A 22186-nucleotide genomic window follows, 5' to 3' on the forward strand; every position below is an offset into this window, starting at 1 on the left:
GGAAGAACAGCTCCTACCATGTACTAACTAGGCACCCCAGGAAGAATAGCTCCTACCATGTACTAACTAGGCACCCCAGGAAGAACAGCTCCTACCATGTACTAACTAGGCACCCCAGGAAGAATAGCTCCTACCATGTACTAACTAGGAACCCAAGGAAGAACAGCTCCTACCATTTACTAACTAAGCACCCCAGGAAGAAAAGCTCCAACCATGTACTAACTAGGCACCCCAGGAAGAACAGCTCCTACCATGTACTAACTAGGAACCCAAGGAAGAACAGCTCCTACCATTTACTAACTAGGCACCCCAGGAAGAACAGCTCCTACCATGTACTAACTAGGCACCCCAGGAAGAACAGCTCCTACCATGTACTAACTAGGCACCCCAGGAAGAACAGCTCCTACCATGTACTAACTAGGCACCCCAGGAAGAATAGCTCCTACCATGTACTAACTAGGCACCCCAGGAAGAATAGCTCCTACCATGTACTAACTAGGCCCCCCAGGAAGAACTGCTTCTATCATGTAGTAACTAGTCAACCCAAGAGCAACTTTTAAAGGAAATCTGTTTCCTCTAGATTACACTCAGACCTCAGGTGTCAAAGTGGCTGTACTGAGCCTTCCCCCTCCCTGCTTTGACTGAAGTACATGGCTCAGTGTTTGAAGCAGAGCCCTGTACATCAATCAGTTAAGACAGATGGAGGCTCAGCACAGCCTCTGACACTTTAGTTCTGAGTATGTTCTAGAGCCGACAGATTCCCTTTAACATGTTGAAAACCTTTTTTATTGGGGTGTCTAATAGATTCTTTAAGTGTGCATACTACAGACTTTGGAATGCAGACACAGAGGCTCCGACGTGGGATACAAATACTACCAGGGAAGGAGTCACAGAAGCACAGATATATTGGATCAACAAATGGGTTAAAATTTAATCATAAGCACATCCCCTACCACCACCACCAGAAGAGAAGTTTCATATGCAATTCTATACTGGCAACACACAACTAGGCTTGTCACTGACACACAAAATTGTCAGTCACAAGTATCCTTACTATGTTATCTACGGTCATCAGACTTTGTAGCAGACTCTCTCACAGTACTAGACATTAAGTAATCCGTGAGGACAATGTCATCCCCTTTGTAATTATGAAGTGGAATTATGCTTGGAAATTACAAAGTGTGAACCCAGACTAATACTCTTGTGCGCATGAGACCTTATGGGACTTGAAAGGGATCCTCTTGAAAGGGAACCAATGTAGTCCAATCTGCAGACATCTTGTTATAGAGCAAGGCGCTAAACAGATTGACAGTTTTGCGGGAAAGTTCTATTATGACTTGTCATTTATTACTGGATATCCATCTACTCAGGTCAAACTACTATTTAACATAAGGTCTCCAAATTGGACTGCATTTTCAGTATGACAGGTTCCCTTTAAAGAGAAACTTATGAATACCAAAAATTTTACAAAAAGTAATATGATCGTCTAACATACAAAAAAAACTTCACATTTACCATTATATAAGGAGCCTCCTTCTGCATATTCCATAACTAGACATACCTGCAAAACAAAACCCAAAGTAAAATAGTAGAAATAATAAATAAATGTGGCATGATAAATTGAAGTTAAGAAGTAGTAGCCTTATTTTTCCCTTCTCATATATTTAAGTTAAGCAAATCTTACCGGATTTAGGCAAGCTCCATATAGCTTTACAATATTTGGGTGATTCACACGTGACAACTGGCGAAGCTGAAATTAAATAAAAAGGAAATTTAAATGGATTGAAAGTGAAAACCCTCTACGATGTAAATGACATGACATCCCGTCTCAGTTACCAAACAAATTATGTGAAATGCAGCTTTTCTGGGCAGAATGCTTCACGCCTGAATTCGGCATGACTCAGAAGACCTGTTTGCTTTTACACGTTTGCCTGTTTCCCTGCTATATTTATTTATTTATACTTTTTACCTTGTGTATATTTTCATTGCATTGAGAGTTCAGTGAAACACCACAAATAAAATTAGTGGGTTTAAAGGGGTACTCCAGTGGAAAACTTTTTATTACTTATTTTTTTTTAAATCAACTGGTGCCAGAAAGTTACCCAGATTTGTAAATTACTTCTATTAAAATTCTTAATCCTTCCAGTATTTATTAGCGGCTATATGCTCCAGAGGAAATTTTCATTTGGGATTTTCTTTCTGTTACGAGCACAGTGCTCTCTGCTGTCACCTCTGTCCATTTTAGGAATGGTCCAGAGCAGCATATGTTTGCTATGGGGATTTTCTCCTGCTCTGGACAGTTCCTGACCCCTTTAACTGCTTTGCCATTCTAAGCTATGGAAGTTGACGAAAGCCACACAGGTTAGGCCTATAAAGAAATTTTTTTTTATTAGCATTGATATCAGTTCCAAGTATGCAACTATAGGTTTACACCACATAAAGCCACATTAACACACCGCACCGCATTTAGCTTCAGTATTTGTAAAGCATAACCAAGAGTGGAACCTACACAGAGAAAGCCTATAATCTTAGCACCTGTTTAGCATTAAGGACACTCCTGATTTTAGTTAAAATTATTGATGCAAAAAAAAAAAAAAAAAAAAAAAAAAGACAAAAATAAGCTCCGGCAATTTTTTAACAATTTATTTATTTATTTTAAATCTTCCGCCCCGGCCTGCACGCCTGTGAATCACGACAGCACAGAGGAGGGAAGCCTGCATGTGCATTGCATGTACATGCACATACAACGCCCCCCTACAGGCCCCAAAGGTGAATGGGGATGGTGCATTTACCCACGGACCAGCTTCCAGGGCCCCGCGGACCAGCTTCCAGGCCCCCGCGGAGGGGAAAAACAGCTCGGTTTAATTAAGGTAATACACCCTCTGTCACCCCCTGTCCAACCCCCTTTGTCACCCCTCTGTTAACCCCTTGTCCACTTTCCAATCATCCATGTTCACCTTGTCCGCCCGTCACCCATGTTCACCACCCCTCTGACCACCCCCCAGTCTACCCCCTATCACCAATGTCCAAACCCCACTATTTACCCCTCTGTCCCTTTGTCACTCCTGTCCACCCGTTACCACCTTGTTACTCCTGTCCACCCGTCTTTCACCCCGTCACCCATGTACACTCTTCTACAACCATCTGTCACCCATGTACACCCCTCTGTCACACCTTACACCCGTCCCCCATGTACACCCCTCTGTCACACCTTACACCCGTCCCCCATGTACACCCCTCTGTCCACCATGTATACTCATTTACACACCTGTCACCCATGTACACCTTTCTGCACCCGTTACCCCTTTACACCTATACACCCCTGTATTCCTCTTCACTTGTAAAAGGGGAATCTGAATCTACACACCCACAGATAAATAGATATTGTGCATTGTGGTAGTTTCCATTTTTTTTTGGCTCGTTAAGTTCGGTAGGGGTTCCCCGGAAAAAATAATAATAATTCACTGCTCTATACTATATGATCCGGTTCTCAGATATAATTGCAGGACTGCCAACAGCTGGCACAAAAAGGGAGTGCTGTGCTGGGCAGGGGCTATATGGCCTAAAAGTAATATTTTTTTTATTTGGGGAGAAAGTTGAATTGCAACATGGCCAATCTTCATGTTTTCAAAATTAGAAATATGCCGATGTGAGGGTCTTGCTGTGCCTCCCTCTCTCTGTTCAGAACTTATGCATACTCAATTGGGACAAACATGCATGTGGGGATTTGGAGAGAACTGCTTGCCAAACAAACAGGCAGCTCACAGCTATCAAAAATGTATCACCTGCTTTGGTCTGTGTCTAGAGTTAAAATGAAATCCTTATGGGGGTACAGACTTGGAAAGGTGACCCCTACAGTAAGGTGGGGTGTAGTGACTGTAGAGTAACTGATAGGGCAAGGCTCTTGTCAGCTGCAGGAAGGTGCTGTGCGGATGCTTCTGCTGTAACAGAACATATAGGGAAAGTTATCAAAAAACTGTGCAGAGGAAAAAATAATAAATGACCAGTCTTATTGGTTGCTATGGGCACCTGGTCATTTTTTTCCTCTGCACAGGTTTTGAGAAATCTACCCAAAAGTTATTTTTCAAAACAATCCGGGGAAGTATTCTGTACTAAAGTGGCTGTTGCCGCCATGTCAAGGTTTGCAGGGAGTTCCAGCAGCAGTTTGTACATTCATGCAGATCAGGTTGTACTGTCAGAGTGGGTCAGCCAATAAGCTCTGGAGTGTGAGATATAAATGCAGCTTAAACATTCATGCAGATCTAGTCAGGCTTAAGCCAATAAGATACACTGAAATCGTTCCCAGCCACAAGGGGAATTGACTGAATAATGTCGGTCGATCAATCGCCCAGTAATACTGCCTGTACTGTCAAACAGGAATATTGGCAGTTCAAAGTTTGGGAAATATCAAAGTACACCAAGAAGTGCATCCAGATGTGATAGGTGAACATTTTGTTGTGGGATAATGATAATAGCAAATGTGTAATAGCACCAAAGTGTGGGTCTGGCCCCTCAAGTTGCTCCACCAAGCAGTCTTTGTATCCCCTGTTTGGTATTAAACACTCGTCATGATCTACCCATCATATGAACCTGCTAGCATTGATCCTGGATGCCTGATATGCTGCAGGAAGTTGTAAGGGCCGACCCATTCTGCTGTATCTCCGCCGTTGAAATCATCAGCAGTAGGACAGAGTGGACATTCGCCATCTCGGTAATGCAGTCAGGTGGATTTCCACTAAAATAATAAACATGTTTATTGTTTTGGTGGAGGTCCGTTCTGCCGGCAAAATCCAATTGAAAACATTCTGCCTGCTAAATTTCAGCAGTGTGGATGGGCCCTTAGGTTGTCTTAAGGGGGTCTCATTGCTGGGTTATAACTTTGCTTAGATGGCTTAATAACATTTGTCCAAACCAGCATCAAGTGACAAACTACAAGTAATAAGCTCTTCCACGTTTGTCCTTATCCCTACAGAATAATAAATACAAGGATTTTCTTCCTGCACCCTTTTAGAAACATAATTGGGATTTTTACCTCCACAATAAAGGCTTTCCTCTCAGATTCACTTTCAATTTGTTTGATAGCCACATCTTTTCCACGCCACTTGGCTTTACAGACAACACCAAAGGTTCCTCTTCCTACTACCTGTTGAGAAAGACAACATACATGCGATTACATTTCACTGTTGTGAGAGTTATTATATTTTTAATTTTTTTCTGAATAGTGTAGTCTGTATGTCTGTGTGTCATAGTGAATTTTTCTAAAAAATACTGTTAGGGTGGGTTCACACAACGTTTTGAAGATATGGTGACCGGTATACCATGGTTTTAGGTCCGGTCAGAAAACCAGATACGGGGCAAAAATGAGCCGACCGGAGTCACTACCCGACTCCGGTCGGCTCATTCAATTGAATAAGATACGGGCCGGGTCCCGCTGGAATACGGCCTGGTTTTAACTCCCCCAAGCCGGATCCGGTGGCTATCTTCAAAACGTAGTGTGAACTCACCCTAAGGCTGGGTTCACACCACGTTTTTCAAATACGGTTACTGTATACGGTTTTCCGCTAAAAAACTTATGGCAAAAACCGTATGCAACCGTATACAATCGCTCCAAATTAAAACATATACGGTTTATACTGACTGAAGAGCAAAGGAGAAGCAGGTCCTTCTTGTAGCTCAACTCTCCAGACAATGGCCAGACAGGGCGTTTCCAGAGGGAGGGGGCAGATGTCTGGGATGAATTCTAGAAAGATCTGCGCATGTGTCAACTCCAAAAATGGATTAGAAAAACCGCGTGCAACCGTATTCTGAATTATTTGTACGATTCTCATAGACAACAATGTTAAAAGAACCGCATACGGTTCGCATACGGTTTTCCAACCGGAGGCAAAAACGTGGTCGACAGCGTTTTTGCCTACGGTTGAAAAATCGGCAAAATCGTATCCGAGGCAAAACGGATGCAACCGTACACAACATTTGGAATAAAATTTACAATGCATTCTCTATGCATACGGTTTCGGATACAGTCGTATACATTTTTTTGCCAAAACCGTATACGGTTATTTGAAAAACGTGGTGTGAACCCAGCCTAACGCAATAAACAGGCATTCATTATTCTACATGTTTATATCCTTTTCAAATTTTTAAAAACATAGGTTAAACAAACACAAACAGTGTGAAACCATATGCATGAACAAATGGCTGACTAGAAAGCCAAACCTCCAGGACAGACTGCCAATGTTCATAGATATGCTGATAATCTTGGAGCATGAGGTTCTACTAAAAATACATGGTAAGGCTATGTTCACATGTTGGATTAAAAACCAAATGTGCATATCTGAGGGATAAGCTAACCGGTGTACAGAAGGCCACTATCGTAGATTCCATTCAAGTAAACGGAGCCAGACAGTCTGCTGCATGACAGACATGGATTCAGAGAGACCCCACTGACTTTAATGAGGCTCATTGGGTTTCTTTCAGATACCTGGCATTTTGCTAGATATACTAGATACCGCATGCAGCTTATTTTTTTGGCATTTTATTTAAACTGTATAAATGGAGATGTAAACTGTTGTTTCATAGCATTTATAAGTTAGAAGCTGAATGCAGAAACAAAAGCAAAACAAAAGTTTATTTACCGTATATAATAGAGTATAAGCCGTCCCAAATATAAGCCGGGGGCCAAAATTTCACCCCAAAAACCCAGGAAAAGTTGACTCTACTATAAGCCTAGGGTGGGAAATACATCTTCCCCCCCCCCCCCCCATGTCATCATCCAGACCCCCGTCATCACCGCCTGTCAATCCCTTCAGTGGTCTTCAACCTGCGGGCCTCCAGATGTGTCAAAACTACAACTCCCAGCATGCCCGGAAAGCCATCGGCTGTCTGTGCATGCTGGGAGTTGTAGTTTTGAAACATCTGGAGGTCCGCATGTTGAAGACCACTGCACAGGCCTTCGTCATAATCCAGACCCCCCCCTTTTTGTTTTCTACTCACCTCCCCTCGGTGGGAAGGAAGGGTGAGCTGGTCCAGGCCATCTATGCTGCAGGGACCGTCCGGTGGGGAAGGTTAGTCGTTCTGGGCTGTCCGTCTTCACCGGGAGGCCCTCTTCTCCGCTTCGGCCCGACCCCGGACTAGTGACGCTGCCTTGACGCCACCGCGCAGGGACGTCCTCGTCAAGGCAACGCAACTAGTCCCGGGCTGGCCCGAAGCAGCGAAGAGTGCCTCCCGGTGAAGATGGACAGCCCAGAACGACTAACCTTCCCCACCGGATGCTCCCTGCAGCATAGATGGCCCGGACCAGCTCACCCTTCCTTCCCACCGAGGGGAGTAGAATATGAGGGGGGTCTGGATGATGACGAAGGCCCGGTGGTCTTCAACCTGCGGACCTCCAGATGTTTCAAAACTACAACTCCCAGCATGCTGGGAGTTGTAGTTTTGCAACATCTGAAGGTCCACAGGTTGAAGACCATTGATTAAGGGATTGACGGGCGGAGATGGACGGCCGGGACCATACCCTCACAGCTAAAGCCAGAAACATTTTTTTTTTGGTTCACTCGAGTATAAGCCGAGGGGGGCGTTTGCAGCATGAAAAATCGGCTTATACTCGAGTATATATGGTAGGTAACTACTAAAAAAACAAACAAAGAAAAACAGCAGGCTGTTTTTAGCATTACCTCCAGAGATCCAGTAAATTATAGACAGATATAGGACATTCCAAATATAACTCATGGTGAAGGAATCTTAATAAAATCACACAGACTAAACTGACTGATGATTTTTTCTTTTTGGGCCAAAAATGGACATGATGTTTTCTGCAGGATTTCCCACAGAGACTGCACATAGCTAACTCAGGCACAGGATATGCTGGCCCAAAGTTCACAATTTGTCACCGACCTGACTGTTCTAGGATCTAGTCCCTAGGTGCACAGCTTGTCGCTATTGTGCAAGCATTATAAATCTGCTTCATTTAAATTTCAGAACAATTTCTGACGCCTCCCCAATGAAATGTGCCGGTAACCCTGTCAGAGGCCTGACATTTGTCTGACATGATCACCCCACAGGGAAACGCTTCAGCCTTGTTTTATGTAGATCACAACTTACAAGACAATAGATTATTCCCTCCCTGTGCTGTATTTCCATTAGTCCAGTACTAATCCAGTGCTTGTAGCTGTACACAGAAGGCATCGGCCATTTACCAAATCCACAAAAGAGAAAACAGAAGACCGCAATATTCTATTCTACACATATTCCATCTTCATATAGCAAGACAGAACCAGGTGATAACAGCAGCAACTCAAAGATCAGCCTTTCCTTGTAATATACAGTAAGAGTTATATTTATAGTTACTGAAGGTGACATGTATTCAGGGCCAAAAGAGTCGAGACTGAAACAAATTTAGGTTTTCACAAAGATTGCAGCATTAGTGATTTTAGATATATTGCTCAGATGTTTCTATAGCAGTGGTCTTCAACCTGCGGACCTCCAGATGTTGCAAAACTACAACTCCCAGCATGCCCGGACAGCCAACGGCTGTCCGGGCATGCTGGGAGTTGTAGTTTTGAAACATCTGGAGGTCCGCAGGTTGAAGACCACTGTTCTATAGTATACTGAAGTACAAGTTTTTTAACTTTTTTTTTTGACAAATACATAAAGTTTATGCAAAGACTTAAAGTTTATGCAAAATATGTTAATTGAACTGAACGGTCAATGGCGTACATGTAACCAAAAAAAATAATTCCAATGTCCTAAATTGCGTATTTTTGGTCATAAAAAATTATAAATAAATAAATAAAAAGTGATAAAAAAGTTCCATTAAAACAAATTATGGTACTGATAAAAACTTCAAGTCAAGGCGCAAACAATTAGCCCTCTTACCACCCCGTATACAGAAAAATAAGTTATAGGGGTCAGAAGATGACAATGTTAAACATACTAAAAAATAACTACATGCACCACAATTCATAAGTAAAATAAAAAATGTATTTAAAAAAAACTATATAAATTGGGTATCACTGTAACCATATGGACCTACCGAATATAAATATGGTGTAATTTTTAAAGAAAAGTGAATTGTGTAAAAATCAGAAGCCCCCAGTGTTACAAAATGGCATATTTTTTTTCCCAATTTTGCCCCACAAATAATTTTTTTCTGGTTTCGGCATAAATTTTTGGGTGAAATTATTGATGTCATCAAAGTATAATTGCTGGCACAAAAAATAAGCCCTCACATGGGTCTGTAGGTGCAAACATTAAAGTGTAAAAATGAAAAAAACTGTGGTCCTTAAGTGGTTAAATGGGAACTGTCAGATAAAATAACTTTTTGATATGTTATAAAGCATGCAAAAATATGTTTTGCAATTGCTTTCATCAGAAAATTTTCAGTATTTTATATTGAAAAAGCCAGTCAAAAAACTGACTACAAGGGGTCCCCCTGCCTACTGGGACACATACAAACACCATGAGTGATTGCAGGGCTGCAGGCAGGTCCGGGGCCCTCTGTGAGTCAGAGCAGAGTGAAGAAGGGGGAGGAGTCACAGTAAGAAGAGAGGGACATGCCCCATGTCTCTGCATGGACAGAAACCTCACTGAGCAATGATGGCAAGTAAATATAGGTAATTATGAGAGAAATATAGGACGTAGACACATACAAATTAGGCCCCTTTAACACTATAAAGTTGTTCCGTTAAAAGATCCATTCTAAACATCCATTAGAAAAGCCTTAATAACGGATGTTAAATGTCCGTTACAAAATCCCATTAAAGCTGCAGGAGTCTGCCGGTGACTGGGGAGGCTACATTAGTGTTTGTACTACTACCCCCATCATGGAACAGAGTCTGTTTCATGATGGGGGTTGTAGTACAGGGGCTGAGGGATTGATCTCACCGGGTCTCACTTCTGAGACCCCATGCGATCAGAAGTTATTAAGCAGGGGAGCGAGCGGCATGGTCCGCAACCCTGGGATGTATCGTGTGTTTTAACTTTAAAATTTTGAAATCCCCCACGGGGAGCCCTGAATGGCCGGTACCGAAGAGCCATTCAGGGCTCCCAGCAGGGTTTTTAAAATGAACATTGTGAGTGGCAGCAGGGGCCATATGTATATTACAAGCGCTGTGGGGGGGGCAAGATATATAGCTCTAGCCCACAGGATATTTATAACATGCCCCCCCCAAAGCATTAATAAAGACATGACCCCCGCCAGAACACACACTATAATATATATTATATTATACCCCCCGCAGAGCATTTATAATGTGACCCCCCCCCCCAGAGCATTTGTCATAATATGCCGCTGAAGCACTATGAAAGTTATAGCTATCAGCAGCGCATCGTGCCAGCAGCCGGCTGGCCTGATGATGCTGATGGAAATAATTTTGATACATAGCGCTGCGGCAGCATATGTATATAGAAGCGCTGTGGGGGCAGATAATGTTATATGTCTGCCCACCCAGCGCATCTATATACATATACCCCCGCAGCGCTATGAATGAAAAGTATATCTATAGGCAGCACATAGGGCCAGCAGGACTTTATAACTTAATATCTTCACCAACCCTGGAGGCACAAACGTCCCCCGGGGATGGTAAGGATAATGATTTTAGCATATAGAACGCATGGCCAAATATGCTAAAATATGCTGTTTGGTTCCCTTTAAGTTCCATGGCTCTTTGTGGAAGTGAACATTGACTTAAAAGGGTAATAAGCTATAGGTTGGAGACAATTTTCTCCCATCTGGAGGACAGCATTGCCTGTAGATGCCATACCTCCTGCTGGATTGCCTCAGTAAGAACCAACACCACCAAGAACACTAGTCAAACACGCTTTAGATTTTAAAATGTTCTATACACTGCTATGCTGTATACGGATGAGTAAAGGAGATTACAGGACAGACATCATTCTTGCAGATTATTCATGACATAGACCTTGACATGTGAATCTTCCATGCCAATCATGTGGCTTATCAGGAGACTGTCCCAGAAACAGCTTCCGAGAAGTGGAATAGATTTGTCCCCTTCCTAGGACTTTGCACTAGACAGCAAAAGCCTTTTTAACAACCATGATCTTCCCAATAAGGTAATATTCCATATAGGCTTGGCTTAGGAGTAGACCGAGCTCTATGCAAGTCATACGGGAATATATTGTAACAGATTCTGCTTTACATCTTTATTGTTCAAGTGACAGAGGGGTATTAAGAAACAGGTTACAAATCTTGCCAAGTCACCTTTTGGACAAGCATATTTGTCAACAGCAAGCATACAACAGCACAGCGTTGGGCTCCCTTGAAGAATGACCGGTATGCGGTACATACGAGAATCTATAAACTCTTCACCGTGCTGGCACACACCTGGAGCTCCACTGGGCTTCCTGAATAGCAAGACCCATTTGGTCCTGTATCAGATTTTCTTCCATGTCAGAAAAACTGACATTACAATATTCATGAATAAGGGTGCATTCACACCACATTCTTGCAAAACAGTTCCAGTATCAGTTTTTTGAAAACAGTATAACCAAAACGGATGCAACCGGATGCATCGGTTTTCAATGGAGAGTCACTCCATTGAAAACCGATGCATCCGGTTACATCCGTTTTGCGTCTTGTATGCTTTTTTTTCCCCTACCACAGTTTTTTGGTCCGGGTGAAAAACCGTATTGAAACTATATATATAACTATATATATATATATATATATATATATATATATATATATATATATATATATATATATATACATATATATACACACATATACATACATACACACATACACATATATATATATATATATATATACATACATATACACATATATACACATACATATACACATATATACACATACACATATATACACATACATACACATACATATATATAGAAAAAAACTGTGCAAAGTCGGTTCCCATTGACTCCCATGTTAAAAAAAAAAAAATTTATATATTATATAATTTTTTTTTTTTTTTTTTTTTTTTAACATGGGAGTCAAAGGGAACCGACTTTGCACAGTTTTGTTCTTGGAATTTTAAACAAGTAAAAAAAAACATCATAACGGAGTGAAAAAAGTTAACATCTTTTTTTCTTAAAAAAAATAGATGCAAATGGACATTTTTCTGTACACCGTTTTTAACCGTATATTGGTTAAAATTTGGACACACGTTTTGATACAGTTAAGTACGGTTTTGAGGAATCAGTTTTTCATCAAAAACCTGATATGGGAACTGTATTGCAAAAACGTGGTGTGCATGCAGCCTAGGAATGTGTTTTTCCCAGTCACAATAGTGACAACCGACAAGCTAAAAACCACATGTATTTCTTACATGAACTAAAGATCTTAAACAAGACACGGCTTTTGGAAAATTTCCCAGAACTGTTTCAGCACAATAATTAATAAAATGAAAACATACACTAAAACACAGAAACAAAGAAGTTAGGCTATGTTCACGCTAGGGATCGACAGATATCGAATTTTTAGGGCCGATACCGATAATCTGTGACCTTTCAGGTCAATAGCCAATAATTTATACCGATAATCCGGTGGTTGACCACAATTTTGTCTCCGGTTTAAAAACCGTACTGCAACCGCATACTTTTTTTTTTTTTTTTTTTAACATGGACGTCAATGGGAAACGCACATGTATGCGGTTCCATATGGGAAAAACGTATACGTTTTTACTTTGCACATGCGCATTTGAATCCTAAAGTCCCCACCCAAGACCCCTCCCATTAAAAATGGACAAAATTTTCAAAAACGTATGGATTTTTTTCTCTATAAAAACTGACGGAACTGTATGCAATTTTTAAAACCATATACTGTTTAAAAACGCATACGGTTTACTTTTTTCCATACTATTCCATCGTTTTTTTTGCCATACGGTTTTCTTTAGAAAAACGGATTGAAAACAGTATGACAAAATCGTGATGTGAACCCAGCCTGACCCAGGAAGAAGTACAGTGCCGCCTACAAAAAAATCTAAACAGACAAATCACCAGGTCCAGATGGCATTCACCCCCGTGTTCTAAAGGAATTAAGTAATGTAATAGACAGACCCCTATTTTTAATATTCAGGGACTCTATAGTGACAGGGACTGTTCCCCAGGACTGGCGCATGGCAAATTTGGTGCCAATATTTAAGGGGTCAAAAGGTGACCCTGGGAATTATAGACCTATTAGTTTAACCTCGGTTGTATGTAAATTGTTTGAGGGATTCCTAAGAGATGCTATTTTGGAGTATCTTGTTAAAAATAAATGTATGACCTCGTATCAGCATGGATTTATGAGGGATCGATCCTGTCAAACTAACCTGATCAGCTTTTATGAGGAGGTGAGCTCCAGACTGGACCAGGGGCAATCGCTGGATGTCGTATATTTGGATTTTTCCAAAGCATTTGATACGGTTCAACATAAAAGTTGGAGCATAAAATGAGAAGGTTTGGGCTGGGGGAGAATGTGTGCAAGTGGATAAGTAACTGTCTCAATGATAGGAAACAGAGGGTGGTTATTAATGGTACTTATTCTGATTGGGTGACTGTTACTAGTGGGGTACCACAGGGGTCCGTCTTGGGTCCTGTCCTATTTAATATATTCATTAATGACTTTTCAGAGGGGTTGAATAGTAAAGTAGCAATCTTTGCAGATGACACTAAACTCTAAAGCGGTAAACACTATAGAGGACAGTGCACTGTTACAAATGGATCTGGATAGGTTGGAGGTTTGGGCTGGGAAGTGGCAGATGGGGTTTAACACTGATAAAGGTAAGGTAATGCACATGGGGAAGAAAAATCCGGGCTGGGATTATGTATTAAATGGGAGGAAAACTTGGGACGACTGACATGGAAAAGGACTTGGGAGTCTTAGTTAACAGTAAATTTAGCTGTAGTGACCAGTGTCGGGCAGCTGCTGCCAAGGCAAATAAAATCATGGGGTGCATCAATAGGGGCATAGATGCCCACATTAAGGAAATAATTCTACCGCTGTACAAATCACTAGTCGGACCACACATAGAATACTGTGTACAGTACTGGGCATCCGTGTACAAGAAAGATATTGTGGCGCTGGAGAGGGTTCAAAGACGGGCAACCAGAGTAATACGGGGAATGGGAGGACTACAGTACCCAGAAAGATTATCAGAATTAGGGTTATTTAGTTTAGAAAAAAGAAGGCTTAGGGGAGACCTAATAACTATGTATAAATATATCAGGGGACAGTACAGAGATCTCTCCCATGATCTATTTATACCCAGGACTGTATCTATAACAATGGGGCATCCTCTACGTCTAGAGGAAAGAAGGTTCCTACACCAGAACAGACAGGGTTTCTTTACTGTAAGAGCAGTGACTGAAATTCTCTCCCGGAGGAGGTGGTCATGGTGAACTCTGCAATAGAGTTCAAAAAGGGTCTGGATGCATTTTTGGAGAGTAACAACATCACTGGTTATGTATACTAGATTTATAGGGACAGAAGGTTGATCCAGGGATTTATTCTGACTGCCATATTTGGAGTCTGGAAGGAATTTTTACCTCTAGTATGAGTTTTTTTTTTGCCTTCTTCTGGATCAACTCAACTCAATAGGGACTTATTAGGGGTATAGGTTGAACTTGATGGACTCTGGTCTTTTTTCAACCTTATTAACTATGTTACTATGTTACTGCTCAAAAGATAAACAAATGGGAACACTAAGATAACACATCTTAGATCTGAATGAATAAACTAATCGTATGGAATACTTTGCCTCTTTACATAGTTGAATCTGCTGACAACAAATTTATCAACCCATGGAGGTCTGGATATGGAGTCACACTCAAAATCAAAGTGGAAAACCACACTACAGGCTGATCCAACTTTTATGTAATGTCCTTAAAACAAGTCAAAATGAAGCTGAGTAGTGTGTGTGGTCTCCACATGCCCGTGTGACCTCCCTACACTGCCTGGGCATGCTCCTGATGAGGTGGCGGATGATCTCCTGAGGGATGTCCTCCCAGACCTGGACTAAAGCATCCACCACCTCCTGGACAGTCTGGTGCAACATGGAGTTGGTGGATGGAGAGAGACATGATGTCCCAGATGTGCTCAATCGGATTCAGGTCTGGGGAACAGGCGGGCACGTCCATAGCATCAATGCCTTCCTCCTGCAGGAACTGCTGACACACTCCAGCCACATGAGATCTAGCATTATCTTGCATTAGGAGGAACCAAGGGCCAACCTCACCAGCAGGGTTTCACAAGGGGTCTGAGGATCTCATCTCGGTACCTAATGGCAGTCAGGCTACCTCTGGCAAGCACATGGAGGGCTGTGCTGCCCCCCCCAAAGAAATGCCACCTCAAACCATTACTGACCCACCGCCAAACCGGTCATGCTGGAGAACGTTCTCCACGGAGTCTCCAGACTGTCACATGTGCTCAGTGTGAACCTGCTTTCATCTGTGAAGAGCAGAGTGTGCCAGTGATGAATTTGCCAATCTCGGTGTCCTCTGGCAAATGCCAAACGTCATGCACTGTGTCAGTCTGTAAGCACAATCCCCACCTGTGGACGTCAGGCCCTCATTCCATCCTCATGGAGTCCGTTTCTGCCGTTTGAGTGGACACATGCACATGTCTCCTGATGTACTGGCTTGTCTCCTGGTTGTGCCTCCATGCTCTGGACTAGAGATGAGCGAACTTACAGTAAATTTGATTCGTCACAAACGTCTCGGCTCGCCAGTTGATTATTTATCCTGCATAAATGAGTTCAGCTTTCAGGTGCTCCCGTGGGCTGGAAAAGGTGGATACAGTCCTAGGAGACTCTTTCCTAGGACTGTATCCACCTTTTCCAGCCCACCTGAAGGTTGAACTAATTTATGCAGGATAAGGCATCAACTGCCGAGCCGAGAAGTTCGTGACGAATCGAATTTACTGTAAGTTCGCTCATCTCTTCTCTGGACACTACCACTGACAGACACAGCAAACCTTCTTGCCACAGCTCGCATTGATGGGACATCCTGGATGAGCTGCACTACCTGAGACTCCGTCTCATGCTACCACTAGAGTGAAAGCACCACCAGCATTCAAAAGTGAACAAAACATCAGCCAGGAAGCTAAGGAACTGAGAAGTGGTCTGTGGTCACCACCTGCAGAACCACTCCTCTATTGGGGGTGTCTTGCTAAGTGCCTATAATTTCCACCTGTTGTCTGTTCCATTTGCACAACAGCATGTGAAATTGATTGTCAGTGTTGCTTCCTGAGTGGACAGTGATTTATCAAAACCTGTCTAGGGGAAAAAGAGTTGCCCATAGCAACCAATCAGGTCCCTTCTTTCATTTTTAACAGGGCCTCTGCAAAATGAAAGAAGTGATCTGATTGGTTGCTATAGGCAACTTTTCCTCTGGACAGGTTTCGATAAATCTCCCCCATTGTGTTGTTTAAGTATTTCCTTTATATTTTTTGAGCAGTGTTGTTTACCCCCCATAAAAGCTAGTTTGCACTCCAATTTAGCAAAATTGGGATTTAGTCTGGATACTGAACTTTTTCAACAGGCCATACCAGTATTTACATGGAAATTCGGGCACAAAGTTTACACTACCTTTGCAATTTTTCCAGTTTTATATATTGTTATGAAGAGAGTTCACTCACCGCTCCGGGTGCTCAGGCTTTATTTCAAGGTAAGGTGCAGTACAAAAAGCGCATAAAAGGAAGCGCAAGTCAAGGAAGTAATCAATAAAAATTGGTACACCATACAAAATGACATCGATTTGAAAACTTTCTGTAAAGCTAGCGTGGAAATGTAATAAAAAAACTGCTTGTCCACGGGACTAAAAAAAAAAAAAAAAAATGAGCAAAATCTACTTGTGCCTCATGACGATCCACTTGTCCGGGCCAATTTTTGCTTTTACAATCGTTTTTCCTCCTCACCCTATAATAGCCATAACTACCTACTATAATGATACCATTTAATTTTTCAATAACATTCTCCGAACCAAAAAATTAAAAAAAAATGTATATATATATATATATATATGAATTGAAATTGAAATAGTATAAGATAATTTTACTAATTTGGTGGTTCTCTTCTCCACACCATTTACCTTGTGGTTGAGCTAACATGATCCACCCCACTAGCCCACCAGGGAGCATTCACATGTCCATTTAGACGCCGCTGTAAGCTTTGACAGCGGCGATCTAAAAAGGTTAATAGCCAGCCGTGGCGATCGCCGCATGCTGGCTATTAGCGGTGGCCCTCGGCTACTGAAATCAGCCGGGGGGCTGCAGAGTATGAAACGGGTAGAAGTCGGGAGCCCGCTCCATACAGACTGCTGAGTGCCAACGTGCTTGTCATGTCCGGCTCTACTTGCCCCAAGCAGGGCTAAGGGCTGGAAAAATTCACCTGCCCGCCGCCCAGAACTGCATGTTCCGGGCGGCGGGCGATAGGAATTCCACATCCCTGTAGACCCCTTCTTTTAAAAAAAAAAAAATGTAACACCATGGCAGTATCCTCACACGTAGCAAGTTTACAGGCCCACAAGAATCTAATTTGTTGGAAAGAACAGTTCAGAAAGGTAACTTTAAATGTTGCTTGTGTGCATGGTGTCCATTTATGAGTACAGAAAAAAATCCAACAGTAGGAGGTGTGAATATACCTATACACGATTGTATCTGTTGCCACACCACATTTGAAATCTATGCCATCCTCTGCCCGTGCATCCAATTTTATATCGGCTGCACAAGCAGGTCACTAAACACCCACTTTAGAGAGCATGTATACTCCCTGAGAACAGGGAAAGGAGCACCCAGATTGATTACTCAAATGCGTGAAGTACACGGAGATCATAAATGCTCAGCAATGAATAGGTGCATCTGCAGTATGGCAGACAGACGAAAAGCTTTATTACAAAGTGAAGCCCATTGGATTAGGAAAAGAGCCTTAGGGAATGCAGGATTGAATGATAGGCAAGACCTGAGTACGGTATGATTTGCTAGGAGTTTATTCACTGTGTACATACATTTGTTTTTAAAGGAGAACACCAGAATATAAAAATTGTCCTCCATACTGCCGGCAGAAAAAAAATAAAGATGTATATACCTTCCTTCGCTCCCCCGGGGCCTCCAGTAACCAGCTCCTGTCTCTGCCGCGATCCTCTTCCTGGCAGTGTGATGTTTTCTGCCCCAGCAGCAGGTGACGGTGTAGTGAAGAATTTTGTGTCCTGAAGCGTTCTCACACTGCCGCTCAGCCTATCGCCGGCCGAGTCGGGACTTCGCTGCGGCTGGTGATTGGCTGAGCACAGTATGACTCACCAACCACCGGCAACCAGGAAGAGGATCGTGGTGGAGACCGGAGCGGGTTACCGGAGGCCCGGGGAGTGAAGGAAGGTATGTACATCTTTATTTTTATTCTGCCAGCAGTATGGAGGACAATTTTTATATTCGGGAGTTCTCCTTTAACTTGTATTGTTAAACACGCACCTCACCTACGTCAGGCAGGGCGTGAATTTATACCTCCCCCTGCATAGGCGAGATTGAGTCTGGAGAAACACCATGGCGGCGTGAAACAGTGCTGTCACTCTTATGTGGCGTCCGAACCCCTTTTATACGTTTTGTAGTGCACCTTGAAATAAAGCCTGAGCACCAGAAGCGGTGAGTGAACTCTCTTCATTTCTCTTTCCTCCTGGATTATTGTTGCATGAATACTATAGAGATCGAGCACCTCCACAGCTCGTAGATTCTACTGTGTGTATGGACTCATTATGTTCGCAAAGCTTCAATTGCTGGAGAAGGTCGTGCCAATCGCTATGTCTGCTATACAGTGGTCCCTCAACATACGATGGTAATTCGTTCCAAACGACCCATCATTTGTCGAATCCATCATATGTTGAGGGATTCATGCAATGTGAAGTATAGGAAGTTATACTCACCTGTCCCCGCCGCTCTGGACCGCGTCCTCACCACTCCCGATGCAGTCCCGCTGCTCCGGCATCTTCTTCGGGATCCTCTGGCTTCTTCCGCATCTTCTCTGGGGTCCGGGCCTCGCTTTCTGGTGATGTTATTACGTTGCGGCGCCGGCACGGTGTGTCCAGCGACGTAATAACGACGCCGGAAAGCGAGGCCCGGACCCCGGAGAAGATGCAGAAAACGCCGGAAGATTGCGAAGTGGACCCGGAGCAGCGGGGATAGGTAAGTGAACCTGTCCGGGGTGCTTAAACTGCTATCCGGCAGCAGCTTAAGCATTTTGCGCTGTCAGATAGCAGTTAATGCGATGGGCCCGAAATATAAAAGCATCGTATGTCGATGCTGACATCGACATGCGATGGCCTCTGAGAGGCCATCGTATGTCGCTTTGATCATATGTCGGGGCCATCGCATGTCGGGGGGGGGGGGGGTCACTGTATATTGTTATGTTTAATGGTTACTTTTTTCCTTAATGTTCTATTTTAAAAACTTGACAAAAAAAGAGAAAAAGCTGACAACCTAAGTGAATGCACACCAACCACTGTATAAATGTAATACAATAAATTTTATTTTTATTGGAAGACACAAAGGGGGAGTACAGACAGCATTAAAACATACAACAAAATACATAGAGCCTAGGAATGTAATCCTATCTCTATCCCCTGACTCATGAAAAATAAGCAAAAAGGGTGAATCTGTTAAATGCATATACATAAGCAACCATGTATGCACGCCAGAAGCTCAAAATATATAGCAGCAATAAGTAATTATATAAAGTGCCTAGTGCACCCGATAAATAGACCTATCAACATATGCCAAATAAAAAGTAATGTGAGCAACACCCACAAAATATGAGTGTATAAAGATCCCTATCCCCAAAAACCGTGTGAAATGATGATAAGCTCTGGCTGCAAAAAGGTAGTGATCCCTTAAGGTAAACAATGAGGACAGTTTTCACCCAGGCAGGGGACCGGCTTGCTCCACGCGTTCCGCCTCACCCAGCGGTGGCTTCCTCAGGAGTCTTTGTGCTATATTTTTAACTTGACACAAAATACTTATAGTAATAGTTTGCAAACTACTGTATATGTTGAAATGGGGTCTGAACATACCGTTTGGTGGAGCTTACTTTGAACTGAAGATAGCTTTGTGATACTGTTGTGGAATCATACACATTTTTGATGCATTTTACAGCAAATGACCAAAAATGCTATTTTTTTTACCAGCAATTTGGGAAAACCAAGCTAAAGACACAGCAGTGCCACAACGGTACCACAAATAAAATGCAACTTGTGAACAAAGCCTAAAACTTGGCAAATAGTTATTTTTTTCTAAAGTTCCCTTCTTAAAGGGATATTCCAGAAAAAAAAAAATAATAATGTTTTTTCATATATCAACTGGCTCCAGAAAGTTAAACAGTTTTGTAAATTACTTCTATTAAAAAATCTTAATCCTTTCAGTACTTATGAGCTTCTTAAGTTAAGGTTGTTCTTTTCTGGCTCCGTGCTCTCCGATGACAGGTGTCTCGGAAAACGCCCAGTTTAGGAGAGGTTTGCTATGGGGATTTTCTTCTAAACTGGGCGTTTCCCGAGACATGTGTCATCAGAGAGCACTTAGACAGAAAAGAACAACCTTAACTTCAGAAGCTCATAAGTACTGAAAGGATTAAGATTTTTTTAATAGAAGTAATTTACAAATCTGTTTAACTTTCTGGAGCCAGTTGATATATAAAAAAAGTTTTTTCCTGGATAACCCCTTTAAAGGGGTACTCCACTGGAAAACTTTTTTTTTTTTTTTTTTTAAATCAACTGGTGCCAAAAAGTTAAACAAATTTGTAAATTACTTCTATTAAAATATCGTAATCCTTCCAATACTTAGCTGATGTTCTGATCCAAGGGGAAGTTTTTAATTTTCTTTCTGCCTGACCACAGTGCTCTCTGCTGACATCTCTGTCCATTTTTCTGGAGGGAACAACAACTTGTGGGGAGAAAAAGGACATTTCTCTGGCGCTTGCTGGAAGTAACTCTGAAATTATTATTTCAGACTTCAAAGGTGGTAGAAGTAAATAGCGTTTTATTTGTACGAAAACTGGGTGACAATGCGTTTCGAGGGAACAGCCCCCCTCTTCCTCAGGACATGATTATGACCTGAGGAAGAGGGGTGCTGTCCCCTCAAAACGCGTTGTCACCCAGTTTCTGTACAAATAAAACGCTATTTACTTCTACCACCTTTAAGTCTGAAATCATCATTTCGAAGTTACTTCCAGCAAGCGCCAGAGAAGCGTCCTTTTTCTCCCCACATCGCTGCAAGTTGTGGTTCCCTCCAGCTTTACGACCATTCCAGGAATCCAGGCACGGATGGACACTGGCTGCTGCTGTTATCCACGACAGCCCCCCCAGGCGATTTTCCCAGGCCCGGAGCACAACACAAGGTGAGCAACTCATTTGCACACTTACTCACTCTTGTTAACACGAGAAAAAGGCACAGGGTGCACTGGTATATGTCCCTTTATTTCCTATATAAAGTCTCTGTCCATTTTAGGAACTGTCCGGTGTAGGAGCAAATCCCCATAAAAAAAACTATCCTGCTCTGGACAGTTCCTAAAATGGACAGAGGTGTCAGCAGGGAGCATTGTGGTCAGGCAGAAAGGAAATTCAAAAAGAAAAGAACTTCCTGTGGACCATAACAGTAGTACTGGAAGGATTAAGATTTTTTTTTTTTATAAATAGAAGTCATTTACTAATCTGTTTAACTTTTTGGCACCAGTTGATTTAAAAAAAAAAAAAAAAAAAAAAAAAAAAAATGTTTTCCAGTGGCGTACCCCTTTAAGCTATGTTTGACTCATTAACTCGTATGAGGTCTCTAAAGAATGCCACCTCAGTTCGCAATCTCAATGGGGTTTTAAATAGGAGCAAAATGGAAAAAAGTTAAGTCTCATATTTTCAAGGCAACACAAGCAAGCTATAAAAATGTGTATAAAATATATAAGGTTACTGTATGAAATGACATAGGTTTTTAAATGTGTCCTCCATATGTTAGGGTACGTTCACGCAACAAAATCTCAGCTTGGCGCTAGCACCATGCATACATTAGCCATGATTGATGGCAATACAGTCTGCATGAATTTCCGTCAAAAGAATGAACATGAATTTGAATTTCTGTGGTGCAAATTCTGCAGTCTGCTCTGTGCAGCAGAATCCCAGTGAGACAATGGGCAGCTGCTGCACCGGAATTGCATAGTGTGAATGTATCCTTATATTGCCGACCGTAATTACCAGT

General features: G+C 42.2%; 1 protein-coding gene across 2 annotated transcripts in view; it reads right to left on the reverse strand.

Moving 5' to 3' along the window:
• Positions 1–22186, reverse strand: part of MAP3K7 (mitogen-activated protein kinase kinase kinase 7) — a 72352-nt gene that overhangs the window by 43649 nt on the left and 6517 nt on the right. For both annotated transcript variants that reach the window (XM_056566125.1, XM_056566126.1), the window contains exons 2-4: positions 5033–5143; positions 1685–1750; positions 1516–1561 (exon numbers count right to left, since the gene is read on the reverse strand). In XM_056566125.1, the coding sequence (XP_056422100.1) occupies positions 1516–1561; positions 1685–1750; positions 5033–5143 (223 nt within the window). The remainder of the gene's footprint in view (positions 1–1515; positions 1562–1684; positions 1751–5032; positions 5144–22186) is intronic.

The sequence above is a fragment of the Hyla sarda genome, chromosome 3, assembly GCF_029499605.1.
Source record: "Hyla sarda isolate aHylSar1 chromosome 3, aHylSar1.hap1, whole genome shotgun sequence".
Lineage (NCBI taxonomy): Eukaryota > Metazoa > Chordata > Amphibia > Anura > Hylidae > Hyla > Hyla sarda.